A 17508-nucleotide genomic window follows, 5' to 3' on the forward strand; every position below is an offset into this window, starting at 1 on the left:
AGAGTTCAGCAAATTGACGAATGTGGGTCATCCAGAAGTTGGCGGTCATCTTAATTTTCTTGATCCAAGCTCCCTCCTTGAGAGCTTCTCTCACCTCTCAATTTTTTTCTTGTGGAAGCCTCATGGATGAGAAGCGCAATGTCTTTAGGCTTCTTGCCGTGCACCCAAGGCGCTTCCCAGAAAGGAGTCTTGGCACCGTTCCCAACGGTGATAGTAGTGGAGGCATAGAAAAAATTCCTATCCTCGTCATCACAAGGGTTGCCCATGCCGACCCACATCTTAGACGGCTCCGTCCATTTGAACTATAGCCAACGTAGTCAAAGGACGTGTGTCGTCTTTAGCACGCCGAGGTTGTAATACCATGATTGAAGATGAATAGATCGAAAGTTTTCTCGCAAAAAAAAAGAGTTTCAGTTTTCTTTCTTTTAAATTTCGGGCTTCATGTATCAAAATTTATTAGGAAAATAAACTTGGATATATTTTCATGTAGTTCCGCTACTTCTCTCGAGGTTTCATTCATGGAGCCTGTTGCATAACTTGTTGATTGTGTTTCCTCCTCCTTTTGGCGTCAAAAGATCCTAGAAAGGGCATCACCATTCGTGACTGTGACCAGGTGTGGTTAATAACGTTGTTTTCAACACGGGCATCATCTCTCTTAGGCACGAGTTGTACCCCGCGTGTAAAAGACCTCGTGATGGTGTTTTGGTTCTTCCTAACACTCTCATCACCAGGGTATCTAGATATTTCCCAAACTGTAAACCACGCGATAACAACTTGGTCTAGTTTCATAGTTGTAATCTTAATGTTACTGCAAGAGCATCAAATAATGGCGTGGAACTTACCCCGCCTCAGACCAATTGTCCTGCCACCGTGGTTCACAGCCTTTCATCATCAGCGACAGAAATCACCATCATGACTCTGAAAAGGCAGCCTAGTCGGTAAGAAGAGGGCGTATTGCCTTCTAAAATATGTATTGCACCTAGAGTAAGTGCAACGTATATTTTCAGTGTTTACAAATTAGCCACTTGTTAGAGTTAATTAACTCAACTGAACGCAAGAAAGATCATGGAAAAACATGTGAGATCAAGCTCAGTTTATCTTCCTTGTTTTGTGAGGAGATTCAACCATGCACTGCCTTCCGCGGACAGCGTCGGCTTCGCTTTCACTTCAATGTCGATCACAGATTAACATCAGCGAGACACGGTCCTATTATCTCTTGTGAAGACCTTTTCCTTAACCCTGCTCTAATTAAGGCATGCCTTGTCAGCATAGTCCAAAATATAATCTACTCTATATAACTGAAAGAACATTCTCTCCAGTGCAAAAGTGGGTGATAAAGAAGGTCAATCATGGGAATCATTAGTTTAATCCCCACCAAATTTCCCTCTTTACGTGCCTTGAATCGCACCCCTAATCATCATCACTAAACTCCTTTAAACCGCATGAATAAAAACAGACTTTTGGAGCAGCAGCATGAGCATGACATGAAAGACCAGCACACTAGTGCACTCGTACCGACTGAACTCAAGATTGAGGTGGGGAGGAGTTGCCGTAGAGCAAGGGACACGTTCGCGCGGCCGTATCCTCCGCCCTTTTGACCGCTCGCTCGGTGGCTTCGGCGGACAGCGAGACGTACGGGGACGACCGGTATCGGCGTGCTCAGCTACAGCCAGCCACCGAGGGAGACAGTGGGAGCTTGAGGCTTGGCTTGCTTTCAAGTCAAGTCGTTGGCATTTGGCACCACCTCTCCCGCCTGTATCTTTCTCTCCAGAGCTCGCAGGATCCTATCATTTTAGCTTGGTGAATGCACGTCCCATCATGAGCCGCATCATGGGCTGCGGTTGTGGTGCCGGTGGTTGCCTTGCGCTCCACAGCTTTTGCTGAGCACCTAAAACCGCACCTCGCCCCCCTGCGAGCCCGATCGGCTCACTTCTTGCGTCCGTCCGTGCGTGCGTGCGTGCGTGCATGGAGGAAGCTGGTGGGTGTGCGAGGATGGGTCTGAGAGGGGTGCTGCTCGCTCTGGCCTTGCTGCTCTCGGTGTGCGTGCGAGCAAGCCATGGACTCACGGACAGCCAGGACAGTGAGTACCCTGCCTCATCCATTCTTGCTTAGTTTCACAACTAGTACAATTCATCGATGATGAGACAAGAATTTTGAGCTCTTCTCCTCTTTCTTTACCCAAGTAGTATAACTCACGTGTGCTAACTCTACTACCTTGAGTCGATCGCAGCTTCTGTTCTCCGAGCGCTAATGGATCAGTGGCAGAACTCGCCGCCGACATGGGGACAGTCTGATGATCCCTGCGGTGTTTCGCCATGGGATGGGGTGACATGCAGCAACAACAGGGTGATCTCCATGTAAGTGTCGGCAAAGCTCGACAAGAATTTCACTGCAACTTCCGCCAAAGTGCCAGGTCAACAAAACTTACCATTATTATCCAACCGTGTCTTTCAGAAAAGTGTCAACCATGGGCATCAAAGGACTTCTAGCTGCTGACATCGGGCAGCTGACCGAGCTGCAATCCCTGTATGTAGCGGCAGAGCACTAGAGTGTCAAGCTAAACCTTTTCTTCAACATAATCCCTCTTCTTGCAGCTCTGCTTGCATTACTGAGCCATGACATGAGCAATTCTATGTGTATGCAGGGACCTGTCATTCAACAAAGACCTTGGAGGTGTGCTCACTCCGACCATCGGTAATTTGAAGCAGCTTGCAACCTTGTAAGTTTCTAAACGTGCACGGCCTTCTTGTTTTCGGTTAGGTTATGTCACTATGCTCATGTCTTGTACTTTGTGCCGCATGGTTTGAAGGATTCTGGCAGGTTGCAGCTTTCACGGCAACATCCCTGATGAGCTAGGGAGTCTTCCCAACCTATCTTACATGTAAGAGATTCACTGGTGCCCCACAGATGATACTGCACATTTGTGCCACTGTGATTCAGTTTTTGCAGGAAAAAAATGACATTGATCAAACTCTATTTCAGGGCTCTGAACTCGAATCAGTTCTCTGGAAAAATACCAGCATCTCTGGGCAATCTCTCCAGCCTCTATTGGTTTGATGTCGCCGACAATCAGCTGACTGGCCCATTGCCAATCTCATCAAACGGGGGAATGGGTCTAGACAAGCTTACAAAAACCAAACACTTGTAGGTTATACAAGTTGTTTTTTTTTTGGGGGGTATTGTCATTTCTGAAGCAGAGATGAGAAGTGGAACGTATCTCTAACCGTACTGTTTCTGGTGATCTGTAGCCACTTCAATAAGAACCAATTGTCTGGTCCCATCCCAGATGCTCTCTTCAGCCCTGAGATGACACTGATTCATCTGTGAGTTCCCGAAGCCCTCTCTGCCTATAGATTCATCTTTCTCCTGCTTCGCGACATGTGTGCTGACACCTCAAGATATTCGGTGCAGGCTTTTCGATGGAAATAAATTCACCGGTGACATCCCGGACTCTCTTGGGTTTGTTAGTACACTCGAAGTTGTGTAAGTGTCCTTGTCAGACGAAACTCTGCCCAATTCATCTTATTTTGTTGGATGGTCTGCCAGATATGAATCTTCTATATGTTTGTTTGGACAGACGGCTGGATAGAAATTCCCTCTCCGGCCCAGTTCCAGCGAACCTGAATAACCTCACCAAAGTAAACGAGCTGTAAGTTGTCTACGATGCACTGTGTAAGTAAGTGCAAGTACAAAGCTATAGCCATTGTAAGCACATTATCTTCATATATGTTTCAGCAACTTAGCCAACAACCAGCTTAACGGACCGTTGCCCAATCTATCTGGGATGACTCTTCTCAATTATGTGTAAGCACTAAGCAATTTACACCGCAGAAGATTTCTGCTGCTAATTTGTTCGAACCACCAGGCTTGATCTGATAGTAATTCATCTGGTCTAATTGCACCGCAGCGATCTGAGCAACAACACATTTGATCCTTCCCCGAGCCCGCAGTGGTTTTGGAAGTTGCCACAGCTCTCAGCTCTGTAAGTTCCCCTGAAATAACTTTGCAACTTCACAGTATATATGCTTGGATGGCTAAATCTGACAGTGTCTTGTGATGCCAAACCAAGGGTCATACAATCCGGAAGACTCTACGGCACGGTGCCGATGAAGCTGTTCAGCAGCCCGCAGCTGCAGCAAGTGTAAATTCGCGCAAAAACCTTGTCTGCATTTTTTTTTGCACCAAAAAATGGTGAAACTGGTGGGTCTTTGTGGCGAATCTGACAAGGCCTCTTTGCAGGATCTTGGACGGCAACGCGTTCAATGGCACCCTCGACCTGGGGAGGAGCATCAGCAGCGAGCTGAGCATGGTGAGCTTCAAGGACAACGACTTCTCCTCCGTCACGGTGACCTCCAGCTACAACGGCACGCTCGCGTGAGTACCAAGATAGCAGTGGCCAATTCCGGTTTCCAGACAGTGGCAGTGCTGCCATCTTACTTACAAACTCCTGCCACGGCATGGCATCGTTCAGGCTGGCCGGGAACCCGGTGTGCGACCACCTGCCGAACACGGCGTACTGCAACGTGACGCAGCACGCGCCTTCGCCGGCGTACACGACGAGTCTGGTGAAGTGCTTCTCGGGGGCGTGCCCGCCGGAGCAGAGCATGAGCCCGCAGAGCTGCGGGTGCGCGTACCCGTACCAGGGGGTGATGTACTTCCGCGCGCCCTTCTTCGCGGACGTGGGCAACGGCACTGCGTTCCAGGAGCTGGAGAGCAAGCTGTGGACCAAGCTGGAGCTCTCCCCGGGCTCCGTGGCCCTGCAGGACCCCTTCTTCAACAGCGACTCCTACATGCAGGTCCAGGTGAAGCTCTTCCCTTCGGGCGGGCCCTACTTCAACCGCACCGAGGTGATGCGCATCGGCTTCGACCTCAGCAACCAGACCTTCAAGCCGCCCAAGGAGTTCGGCCCCTACTACTTCATCGCCTCCCCGTACCCCTTCCCAGGTCACCAGCGAACAACGATAATACCTTTTACCTGTTGTTTGCTCAACCTTTGAGTACGTACGTATGTGGCTGAGTGAGATACCACCATGTGGGATGTGTGGCTTGCAGATCGGAACGGGCCGGCGTCCAAGAGCAAGGGCGCCATCATCGGGATCGCAGTTGGCTGCGGCGTCCTGCTCATCGCGCTCGTCGGAGCTGCCGTCTACGCGTTCATGCAGAGGCGGCGCGCGCAGAAGGCCACGGAAGAGCTTGGCGGGCCTTTCGGTACGCCTTCTCTTAAAATAAACTTGTCAGAGAACTGAAAGCATTTTCTTCACCGGCCGGCCGGACGAGTACGAGTGAAGTGAAAGTGGTGGTGCTGCAGCGTCGTGGGCTCGGAGCGAGGAGCGGGGCGGCGCGCCGCGGCTGAAAGGGGCGAGGTGGTTCTCGTGCGAGGAGCTGAAGCGGAGCACCAACAACTTCGCGGAGGCCAACGAGCTGGGGTACGGAGGGTACGGCAAGGTGTACAGGGGCATGCTGCCCAACGGGCAGTTCATCGCCATCAAGAGGGCGCAGCAAGGTTCCATGCAGGGCGGGCACGAGTTCAAGACCGAGATCGAGCTGCTCTCCCGGGTGCACCACAAGAACCTCGTCGGCCTCGTCGGCTTCTGCTTCGAGCAGGGCGAGCAGATGCTCGTCTACGAGTACATGTCCGCCGGCACGCTGCGCGACAGCCTCACCGGTAAGCCTTCCTCTCGTCTTGTCTCGTCTCGATAACCATATCAAGTCAAGTACAAGTCCGGCAACCTTCCGCCCGTGGCTGCAGGGAAGAGCGGCCTGCATCTCGACTGGAAGAAGCGGCTCCGGGTGGCGCTGGGCGCGGCCCGCGGCCTCGCCTACCTGCATGAGCTCGCCGACCCGCCCATCATCCACCGGGACGTCAAGTCCAGCAACATCCTCATGGACGAGCACCTCACCGCCAAGGTCGCCGACTTCGGCCTCTCCAAATTAGTGTCTGATAGCGACAAGGGGCACGTCAGCACCCAAGTCAAAGGAACGCTGGTAAGACTCAGTGATCGGCTCAGGCATTCATCCCTGCAGTTGCACATGTTCCTTCCAGAGTTCCAGTGAATGTGACTTGGTGTGTTTTTTGTTCTTCGCCTGCAGGGTTATCTGGACCCCGAGTACTACATGTCCCAGCAACTCACCGAGAAGAGCGACGTCTACAGCTTCGGTGTGGTCATGCTCGAGCTGATCATCGCCAGGCAGCCGATCGAAAAGGGGAAGTACATCGTCAGGGAGGCCAAGAGGGTTTTCGACGCTGCCGACGCCGAGTTCTGCGGCCTCAGGGGCATGATAGACTCCAGGATCATGAACACCAACCATCTCGCCGCGTTCAGCAAGTTCGTGCAGCTGGCCCTCCGGTGCGTGGAGGAGGGCGCCGCCGCCCGACCTTCGATGAGCGACGTCGTCAAGGAGATCGAGATGATGCTGCAGAGCGAGGGGCTCAGCAGCGCCTCGACATCCGCCTCCACGTCTGCGACGGACTTTGACGTCACTAAAAGCGCTCCTCGCCACCCTTACAACGACCCTCTCCCAAAGGAGAAGGACATGAGCACAGACTCATTCGACGACTACAGCGGAGGATATTCCTTCCAGTCAAAGGTCGAACCAAAGTAGCTGGTTTCTGGTAGGGTTTCTATGCTGGCCGAACCATTTTCTTCCTCCTCAGCAAGTAGCTTGCCTAATACTATGTCGAGATGTGAAGAATTTTTATTCTATGTGATTTACCATTAGCACTCTCTTATTAGAGTGATTTTGTATGGCGATTGGCGATGTTCTAATCAAAACGTTGTTACTTACGGCTAACACCGCCAGGGCCACCAAACAAACAGTTCTGTATGAGTACTTATACCCTACTAATAGGGGGGAAATCCTATTTATGGTATTAGATTGGTCCTAACTTTTGCCAGACGAGTTCATTGCACGGAAGAATGCTTCTTGTTTCATCACACACAAAAGTGTTTTGAGCGCACTACATTTGTTGCATGAAAACATCTCAGAAATAATGTTATGATACAGCAATTTCTATGTTGCACATGTACAAAAAACACTGTTGCGGCACAATTGCCATGTTTCATTGCTAGTCCAATTCTATGTCAGGAATTTGGATCAGATTACCAGTCCTAAGTTCTCCCCCGATAGTGCAATTAAACAGGCACACTGACTCGACAACTAACAAGACATCTATCTATGTTGTATTTCCTGAGGGATAATACTATCAGTTTGCTGCAAAAGCTAATGCCGCCGCCGCATAGCTTGCATTTTGCTATCTAGTTTTATCATACAACCGAACACAGGATAATTCTTAAACACAATTTACTGGTCGTATAAAATTTATTCGTATCTGCTCCACATGCAAAGATTTCATCCATTTCATAAAATGTGAATCAATTCCGTTACAGAAGGAACATACTCAAGGTTACAATGGTACAATGACTATTTTCTGTAAAATTAGCTGTCAAAATTTCCAATCATAGGTCCTTCTTGCTACCTAAAGGTCTAGGGTGGAAGTCCAACATCCATTGCTTATAATTTGTGTACAGGGTCAAAATAATAAACTGTGAGAAGCAGATGAACATTATCAGTGCTTCAAAGAGGAAGGGATACCTCTTTGGAGGCTCTATTTGCAGGTACACAGTGTGAAGCAAGATCGAGCATAACAATGGCAGGCTCAGAACTGCCATTGTTCCAGACGAAATGTTCGTCCCCTTTCCATAGTTTCCACCAGGTGAGTAGTAAATAAGAACGAATAATCCAAGAACAGCTATATATTGTAGAAGAAGCTGATCACGGCAGATAAGCGGGTACATCGAAAAAAGTGCATAGTACGTGAACCATCCATGCAGGTGAGGTTCGTGTAATGCTAAAAGGCTTGCGGGTAAAAGAGGAAGCAAAATTGATTTCTCGTGCACTACAATTATAAAACAAAGAAACACGAAGATCAAAGAAACATCACATATACTTGCAACAAAAAGAGTATCAACCCAGCAGTAGAACATACCTTGGTACGAGAATAGATAGAAAGAGAACGAGCTGTTCAACAGAGAATAGAGGAAGCCAAGATTACTTGGTGACTTGACTTGCTGAATAAATGAAGGCAAGAAAGCCAGGATGGTAGCAGAAAGACTCATAAGTTTCAGCGGCTTTATTGCGTACAATCGCTTCCACTTGATAAGAACTGAGGTGGTACACCAGAAATTTGCAACATAATCCTCATATAAACCCCTCTCAAACGGAGCCAATCGAGAGATTACCTGACAGTGGAGTTAACATGTTTAGTGAACTGAGCCAATTATATATAGAATAAGCTTCATTGGTGAATTGACCAGCTCAGTAAGGAGATCACTACATTTTAGTTGAACAAGATTTCTTCAGTATAGACTAGTTTGCTTGAACAACAAAATAACCAGATCACACATGCAGCAATTACCTGCATGGCAGCCTCATAAGAATGCAAATAAGGCCACCAAACAAGAGCAAAAGTTCCCAGTACAACAAAACCAAGTTTCATGATCTCAACAATTGGACACTTCCGCTTCAGGCATTTTCCAAGAAGATGCCCAAAAAAAGCTGGCGCAAAGTACATGCTCATCTGCAAGATATCAAACATGGCCCATGAATTTATAGAATCACAATATTTTGAAAAGCTCTATATGAACAGGGAGAGGCGCAGGTTAGTTTTATGGAAGTAGTGCCGGAAACTGTAGTAGATAAAAATCCATGCAAGACTTGTAACTGATTCAGCAGGTTTACTCTATTTCCCATCAAAGTAAGTGGGACAATTAATTGATTCACTCCCAATTTCCATCTCTAGCAGCCCATTATATTGCCAGCTTGAGCTAGTTGGAAATTCAGCTAGTAGCCCTCAAAAGTTGAGTACTCCTAAGAATTGTACCAACACTGCATGCACTTTTCGTGACAGCCTACTCTATTTGTATTACTTTGGGATTGTCTCTTACAGGTCTGTGGCTACTGGCATTCACTGTTGATGCTACTGCCACTCGTGATCACTGACTTTGTCATTCATGCTAGCAGTCGCTTGGGTTAAGTTAGTATCCACTATACACCCCAGGAACCCCCTTTGGGAATCTGTGGGGTTTGCAAAGGCAAAGATCTCTAAGATGTATGGCCTATATCATGTTTGTTGCCGAAGCTTGAGAGTAAGAAATAATTTTAAAGAGTAAAGGCAGTTTCATCTCCCTGGAAATAAAACAAATATATTTATCTTTGTTCCAGATAAGGAAGAACCTGCTTATGGTTAATTGCAAGACTGAAGAGAGCAGCAGCAACAAGTTCGTTCCTCGACAGAATACCAGCAATCGCCCCGAGTGTCAGCCCAAGACTGATGCAGTTATACTGAAACAAAAGGACAATCCGTCATTGTGTAACACACTGAGCAATGCAGTCAACACTATTTTGGCCTGCTCCAATGCACATACACCACTAGTATAATCCCCACCTGAAAATGGCCGTGGTCGATCAGTACTAAACACGGGTTGAGAAGAACCATGGCGAGCAGCCACATCCACCCCTCTCGCCTCTCCCCACTACCGCCAACCCCATCCTTGATGTACGCCCACACGAACCATAGCGCCGCGGGGAAGAACACCATGAGATCAGACGAGAGTACTGTCCACCGCATAAGCAACTTCCTGCAGGAAACAGACCACAGAGACTTGAAACAGACACGGAGTTCTGCGCACCACGATGTGCTAAATGTTAGTGCAGAGGGGCCCGTACGATTCGTGGGACTCAAACCCGCGAGAGGATCGGAGGGCGACGGCGTCGGGGAGGGAGGCGTTGATGAGGCGGGCGTGGAGCCGGCTCTGGTAGGCGGAGAGGGGCGGGTAGTCGAGGCCCCAGTAAGCGAGGTCGTTGTCGGAGGTGTTGCGGTACCAGTCGGAGGAGGGGAGGTGGAGGGTGAGCTCCATCCAGTGCCGCTGAGCCTCGTAGTCGCCGAATTTGGGTGCTGCGCCCTGACCCGAGTAGGGTCCGACGGAGACAAGCGCGCGGAGAAGGAGGGCAGCGAAGGAGATAAGGAGGGCAGTGGCGAGCGGCGGCGCTGAGGGTTGCCATGGGAGCCGGGCGGCGACCGATGGATCTGGGGCGGAGTTCCGGGACTTCTTCGGCTTCGCCATGGGCGGCTTTGCTTCCGGCAGATCTTGGTGTCGACTTGATTAGTTGCTGGTGGTTTACCGTACGCATATAATCTTATTTTTTTTCTACTCCGGCTCTGGTGGTTTACCGTAGTATTCTGAATGGACCTTTAATTCGTATATTGCGAACTCGTAAGTCTATACTGAATTCTGCCGGATATATTAGCACTTTTTCGATTAATTTAATTTTTAAGTAAATCATATTTTTTTCAAAAAAGATCAGATCTATTATAAAGATTCACCGGAAGTTCAAAACACCACAAACATAATAAAAATTACATCGAGATCCATGAATCATCGAACGACCATTGTCATCGCCAGAACGAGCCGTCGACGCGCCGTTGTCGCCACTCCCATACCGAAACCGGCTTGACCTTGTCGATGACAGTCAAGAAGTCTTCGTGCACGTGCCCCTAAAGACCAGCGCCCTGGAGCCGCAGTCGTCGTCTTTTAATCCTTAAGTCAATTTGAAGAACCTAACACCAAATATCGCCGTTACGTACGCACGGCGAGAAACCTTAACCTTGCCGTCCCAAAGAGCTAGTAGGATTCTACGCCGGAGCTCCGTCTAATACGTCCCAACGGACGAACTTGAGGAGGATCGGACCACCATCCGTCCAAACGTCGCCTCTGCGAGGACTAAAACCCTACCTATCTACTAGCGGGAGTCAAGACACCAGGATTCTCCTCCCCACCACCAGCAGCCGGAGCGGCAGCCGGGGGAGGCGAATCCACGGGTTCACCGGAGAAGATGGAGGGAAGGAAGGCTTTGCAAAGTCGCCTTGAGAGAGAGGAAAAATTGTCTTTACTATAATTTTAAGTAAATCATCAACATGTTATTATCAGTATAAAGCCCATACAAATATATAAACGTGTGAGCACATACCAAACATAGAACTGAAAAAAAAATATGAACACAATATGGGCGTGTTTGGATGTTTTCCACGCTAGTGTACACCTGGCCTGGATGATGCCTGTGTTTTGCCTCGCAGCTGTTTGCTTCGTGTCCATGTAGAAAAGATGTCTCTATGGCCCGACCGTTCCTGCCATATGATTAGCCTGGCTCAACTAGGAATAAAAATTACGAAAAAAATATTTAGCCCAGGCAACCTTGTTAGCCTGGTCGAGACGTCCCTTTCCATGCGCCTCGCGCGCTACGGCAAGAGCCTAGAGTTAATTAATGACCAGTAATTGTACTTCTATTCTTTGAAAATATTTTAAACAATAAACTCACATCAACCAGGCAAAGACAAGAACCAAACACGTGGGTAGCAGGCGAGCCTGGTGTCATGGGAGCAGATGTGACAATAGAGGTAGGGGTATGTAGGAGAGGGCAGAGCCTAGCTACGCCGAGATTGTACACTCGGATTTACGAGTTCAGATCCCTCTCGGAGGAGGTAATAGCCCTAAGTCTCGGTGCCGCGGAGGCTTTACTTGATTGGGGTGTTGAGTTACAGGGGGTGCGAACCCTTGTGCGGGAGGAGAGGGGCGGCTTATATAGAGTCTGTTGGACCCTCGTCACCCTCCATTATGCAAGGGTTCAATGAGAGAGTTAAGGACCAGAATGTTACTGGAAACGCCTGTATTTAATGATCTTTACAACGATGGAGTGAATACCTGACCATTGCCATCCTGGGGCAGCTCTAGGTCTTCTGTACTCCGAGTGGAATCAGATATTTCGAGTGAACGACGATGGTCGAGTGGGGGGTAGAGTAACCGAGCGGATCTTCTGTCGAGTGACTTGCATGTCGTGGCAATTCCAGTCGGTATCTCCTTTCTAACTTTGTAGGTCTTGGAGTCTTTCTGTAGTGTCCTTGGGTAGGGCATGTTGGTCAGGCCTAAAACCCTACCCTAGATACATGTCATCATCATTAGCCCCCGAATGAATCAGGGTACGAGTGAGAAAGGGCTGAAACTGATTCAGACCAGACTTGATGTCACAAAGACATTTGTTAGAGGTATGTGGATACATGAGCTGTTATACCCTTTGTCAATCGTCTCGATTGATTCTGGCTTGTGAATTGTCCGAGTGAGATAAGCTGCGATTCATAGAGTGGCGTATCTGACCCGAATGGATGTGAATACCTCTGATGCGGCCGATTGCTCTGCCAGATCCCGGATTTCACGGGATTCAAAATTTTGGAGAAGCGCGCGGGCCGGCTGTAGAGCGGTAAGTGGAGCAAGTGGGGAGGGGCTCCTCGATTTTTGCGCCTCCTTTATCGCCACGTATTGCGTGGACGCCGGTCATGGGATGTGATAGGATCTTGCTGGCCCATAGGTTAGTGACTCGGACGCGCAGATTATAAAAGACGACGCAGCCGGTGTGTTCAACAGTACTCTCCACTGTTCCCCTCTCTCCTCGCCTCTCCGCCTCATCTGCTCCAGCGCTGCGCCGCCCCGCTCGACCCCGTCGACCACCGCAGAGATGGCGAAGGACAAGACGGCAAAGCTGGAGCGCGTGAAGAAGACGACCAAGGGGAAGAAGGCGTTCACCTCTTGGGTCGCTGTAACACCCTCGATGCGGCTATAGCTCCCACGTGTCGAGGCACGACTTAGAGACATAACCGCATTGAAAGCAATGTCGCAAGTTAGACAATCTTCACAGCATCCCATGTAATATAAATAATAAAGGGGAGATACATAGTTGGCTTACACTCGCCACGTCAATCAAGAACATAAATAGCATTACAACATTCAAACACTCATGGCCTGACTACGGCGCCAAAATAAAAGATAACCCAGCATGTGACACGGTCCCGATCACCCCAACTGGGCACCACTACTGATCATCAGGGAAAGACACGTAGTATCGGCGTGAGTCCTCGTCGAACTCCCACTTGAGCTCAAGCGCGTCTTCTGGAATGGAATCATCAGGCCCTGCATCTGGTTTGGAAGTAATCTGTGAGCCACAGGGACTCAGCAATCTCGCACCCTCGCGATCAAGACTATTTAAGCTTATAGGTAAGGCAGGGTAAATATGTGGAGCTGCAGCAAGCGACTAGCATATATGGTGGCTATCCTGTTCGCAAAAGAGAGAGAGAGAAAAGGAGGCAAAGCGCGAATGAAAAACTAGAGGGCAACCTGCGGCAAGCATTACTCCAACTCCGTGTTCACTTCCCGGACTCCGCCGAGAAGAGACCATCACGGTAACTCACACTGTTGATTCATTTTAATTAAGTTAAAGTTCAAGTTATCTACAACCGTACATTAACAAATTTCCATCTGCCCATAACCGCGGGCACGGCTTTCGAAAGTTCAAATCCCTGCAGGGGAGTTCCAACTTAGCCCATGACAAGCTCTCACGGTCAACAAAGGAATAGACCTTCTCCTGAGACATTCGATCAGACTCGGTATCCCGGTTCTACAAGACACTTCGACAAGTTAAAACAAATCCAGCAACACCGCCCGAATGTGTCGACAAATTCCGATAGGAGCTGCACATATCTCGTTCTCAGGGCACACTCAGATTGTCCAAACTTCCGGTAGGCCAGCCCAGAGTTGCCCCTGGTAGCCACCGGCGGCTGACGAGGTGGACCAACACTCAGAGGAGCACTGGCCCGGGGGGGGGGGGGTTAATAAGATGACCCTCGGGCTCCGGAAACCCAAGGGAAAAAGAGCCTAGGTGGCAAATGGTAAAACCAAGGTTGGGCATTGCTGGAAAAGCTTTAATCAAGGCGAACTATCAAGGGTTTCCCATTATAACCCAACCGCGTAAGGAACGCAAAATCCGGGAACATAACACCGATATGACGGAAACTAGGGCGGCAAGAGTGGAACAAAACACCAGGCGAGAGGCCGAGCCTTCCACCCTTTACCAAGTATATAGATGCATTAAGATAACATGGCAATATAATGATATCCCAACAAGTAAAATAATGTTCCAACAAGGAACAGTCTCCAATCTTCACCTGCAACTAGAAACGCTATAAGAGGGGCTGAGCAAAGCGGTAACATAGCCAACCAACGGTTTGCTAGGACATGGTGGGTTAGAAGTTTGACATGGCAATTTGGGGGGCATGATAAGTAAGTGGTAGGCATCCTAGAATGGCATAGCAAAAGAGCGAGCAACTAGCAAAGCAAAGATAGTAGTGATTTCAAGGGTATGATCATCTTGCCTGCAAAGTTGTCAGAGTTGACCGGATCCTCGAAAGCAAACTCAATGGGCTCCTCATTAGCGAACTCGTTTCCCGGCTCTACCCAAACAAGACAAACAAGCAACAAGGACACAATCAACCACGTGCAAGGCTCAAATAATATGATGCAAAGATGGTATGCTATGCGGGATGCAATATGTGATGCATATGCAAGATTTGACAGGGAATGCATGAACCTGGCCTCAACTTGGGAATCCAAGTGTGCCACTAGAAAGATGAGATGAAATCGCTTGAAAACGATATAAAGAACGTCGGAATCGGAGTTATGGTTTGGAAATGGCAAGCAATTCAAATATGACCACGTTCTGCGATTTACAGCAAGTAGCCAACTAGATGCAACAAGATAAACATGCTACAGCACCCAAAACATGGCATCAAAATACATGGCAGGGATCCATTCATGAAGCTTAACAAACGTCTAGCACTGAGCTACATCCAATTCATCCATTAACAGGTTCAAACAAGCATGGCAAAAGTGCATTTGACAAACAGATTTCAGACTTAGTGAAATTAACACTTGTTTGGAATTTCAGATCAGATAGCACTCTTTGGAGCATGAAAACAATATGCTACAGGATCTGTACATGGCAAAGTAAAGCATGGCATGGAGCTACTCAAAGAGCTTAACAAAAGTCTCTTAGTGACCTTGAGCCAAAAGGGATCAGAAAATACATTTGCAAGCATATGAACATGGCAAAAACATAATCAGATCACAGACTTAGTGAAAACTGGAACATGCCGAAAACAGATATCAAGTAGGCATGTTTACGAGCTCGATGCACTCACTACAGAGCAAGTCATGACAAGCTAAGCATACACCCATCAAGAATACCCAAAATGCAAGCTAGACATGGCAAGAACAATAGCATAGCATGCACGGATCAACTACAACATCCTCGGCAAAATTGCTAACAAGTAGACAATCTGCCCAGATTCACGAAATGACAAAAGTAGAGCTCGATTGACTCAAGCTAGGGTACTCCATAATTGCAAATAAAGACATGGATGGATAGAGCACTACAATATTAACAAAACATCCTTACTGATCATCCTCAAAAGAGGCACGGATCACTAGGAAACAATATGAACATATGGCCATATGAGATAAACAGGTCAAGGACTTAGTGGAAATGCTAAGTCCCTGAAATCAGCATTATCGAATGCTTCACTTTGCAAGCTTGTTGTAGTCACCACACACATCAAAAAAATACATGGGTTGCACCTCTGGATAGATGGCAAAACATATAACAAAACACATGTAGATCTCCAGGGCATATCATGCACACAATAATCATGGCAAAAATGACAAATATCTAATTGGAGCAGTGTGACACCCCCGATTCAATCGTACACCAATCATGCACGCAAACATGTACGATCAAGATCAGGGACTCACGGGAAGATATCACAACACAACTCTAAAACATAAATAAGTCATACATGCATCATAATACAAGCCAGGGGCCTCGAGGGCTCGAATACAAGTGCTCGATCATAGACGAGTCAGCGGAAGCAACAATATCTGAGTACAGACATAAGTTAAACAAGTTTGCCTTAAGAAGGCTAGCACAAACTGGGATACAGATCGAAAGAGGCGCAGGCCTCCTGCCTGGGATCCTCCTAAACTACTCCTGGTCGTTGTCAGCGGGCAGCACGTAGTAGTAGGCACCTCCGGTGTAGTAGGAGTCGTCGTCGACGGTGGCGTCTGGCTCCTGGACTCCAGCATCTGGTTGCGACAACCAGAAAGAAAGGAAAGGGGGAAAAGGGGGGAGAAAGCAACCGTGAGTACTCATCCAAAGTACTCGCAAGCAAGGAACTACACTACATATGCATGGGTATATGTAGTGTCGAAGACTACGCTAATCCTGTCGAAGACTACGCTTCTGGCAGCCTCCGTCTTGCAGCATGTAGAAGAGAGTAGATTGAAGTCCTCCAAGTAGCATCTCCAAGTAGCAACTCCAAGTAGCATCTCCAGTAGCATCGCATAGCATAATCCTACCCGGCGATCCTCTCCTCGTCGCCCTGTAGAAAAGCGATCATCGGGTTGTATCTGGCACTTGGAAGGGTGTGTTTTATTAAGTATCCAATTCTAGTTGTCATAAGGTCAAGGTACAACTCCAAGTCGTCCTGTTACCGAAGATCACGGCTATTCGAATAGATTAACTTCCCTGCAGGGGTGCACCAACTTACCCAGCACGCTTGATCCCATTTGGCCGGACACACCTTCCTGGGTCATGCCCGGCCGCGGAAGATCAACACGTCGCAGCCCCACCTAGGCACAACAGAGAGGCCAACACGCCGGTCTAAACCTAAGCACACAGGGGTCTGGGCCCATCGCCCATAGCACACCTGCACGTTGCGTACGCGGCCGAAAGCAAAACTAGCCCCCTTAATACAAGAGCAGGCTTACGTTCCAATCCGGCGCGCGCCACTCAGTTGCTGGCGTCACGAAGTGCTTCGGCTGATACCACGACATCGGGATACCCATAACTACTCCCGCGTAGATGGTTAGTGCGTATAGGCTCGTAGCCAACTCAGATCAAATACCAAGATCTCGTTAAGCGTGTTAAGTATCCGCGAACGCCGAACAGGGCCAGGCCCACCTGTCTCCTAGGTGGTCTCAACCTGCCCTGCCGCTCCGCCACAAAGTAACAGTCGGGGGCCGTCGGGAACCCAGGCCCACCTCTACCGGGATGGAGCCACCTGCCCCTTCAGCCCCCATCTCCGAACAGTATCACAGGTAATGTAACTGTGTAAAGTATATCGAATATGCCCGTGATCACCTCCCGAAGTGATCACGGCCCAGTAGTATAGCATGGCAGACGGACAAGAGTGTAGGGCCACTGATGGAACACTAGCATCCTATACTAAGCAGTAGGATAGCAGGTAATGGTAACAACAGTAGTAGCAAGGACAGGCTATGCATCAGGATAGGAATAACAGAAAGCAGTAACATGCTGCACTACTCTAATGCAAGCAGTATAGAGTAGAATAGGCGATATCTGGTGATCAAGGGGGGGGGGCTTGCCTGGTTGCTCTGGCAAGAAGGACGAGTCACCAACACCGTAGTCGAACTGGGGGTCGCCGGCAGTCTCGGGGTCTATCGGAAAGAAGTAACGGAGAGGGAACACAATAAATAACAGAGCAATCAAGGCATCACAAAGCGTAACAAGACAATACGCGGTGTTCGGTGTGCCCTAACGCGGTAGTAG

The 17508-nt window shown here is 48.7% G+C and overlaps 2 protein-coding genes across 6 annotated transcripts; one reads left to right on the plus strand and one right to left on the minus strand.

Annotated features, from left to right (window-relative positions):
• Positions 1–1011: 1011 nt before the first annotated feature.
• LOC119285583 (probable dolichyl pyrophosphate Man9GlcNAc2 alpha-1,3-glucosyltransferase) lies at positions 1012–10186 on the minus strand. Of its 5 annotated transcripts, none has more exons than XM_037564891.1 (7): positions 9727–10185; positions 9446–9638; positions 9235–9342; positions 8417–8578; positions 7988–8240; positions 7594–7897; positions 1012–1239 (listed from the first exon to the last, which is right to left on the minus strand). In XM_037564891.1, the coding sequence occupies exons 1-7, from the start codon at positions 10122–10124 to the stop codon at positions 1191–1193; spliced, it is 1467 nt and encodes a 488-aa protein (XP_037420788.1). In that variant the 5' UTR covers positions 10125–10185; the 3' UTR covers positions 1012–1190. The 5 variants fall into 5 exon arrangements, with proteins under 5 accessions (XP_037420788.1, XP_037420787.1, XP_037420786.1 ...); XM_037564890.1 differs by having other exon boundaries at positions 1012–1244; XM_037564889.1 differs by lacking the exon at positions 1012–1239 and adding an exon at positions 3493–3620.
• On the plus strand, positions 1742–6897 carry LOC119285582 (probable leucine-rich repeat receptor-like protein kinase At5g49770). The gene is made up of 18 exons (XM_037564887.1): positions 1742–2080; positions 2231–2357; positions 2455–2526; positions 2645–2719; positions 2810–2881; positions 2983–3144; positions 3249–3323; positions 3412–3483; positions 3578–3649; positions 3736–3804; positions 3908–3982; positions 4070–4141; positions 4240–4374; positions 4472–4944; positions 5053–5208; positions 5309–5665; positions 5750–5985; positions 6091–6897. The coding sequence occupies exons 1-18, from the start codon at positions 1966–1968 to the stop codon at positions 6601–6603; spliced, it is 2928 nt and encodes a 975-aa protein (XP_037420784.1). The 5' UTR covers positions 1742–1965; the 3' UTR covers positions 6604–6897.
• Positions 10187–17508: the final 7322 nt, after the last annotated feature.

This window comes from Triticum dicoccoides, chromosome 4A (assembly GCF_002162155.2).
Source record: "Triticum dicoccoides isolate Atlit2015 ecotype Zavitan chromosome 4A, WEW_v2.0, whole genome shotgun sequence".
Lineage (NCBI taxonomy): Eukaryota > Viridiplantae > Streptophyta > Magnoliopsida > Poales > Poaceae > Triticum > Triticum dicoccoides.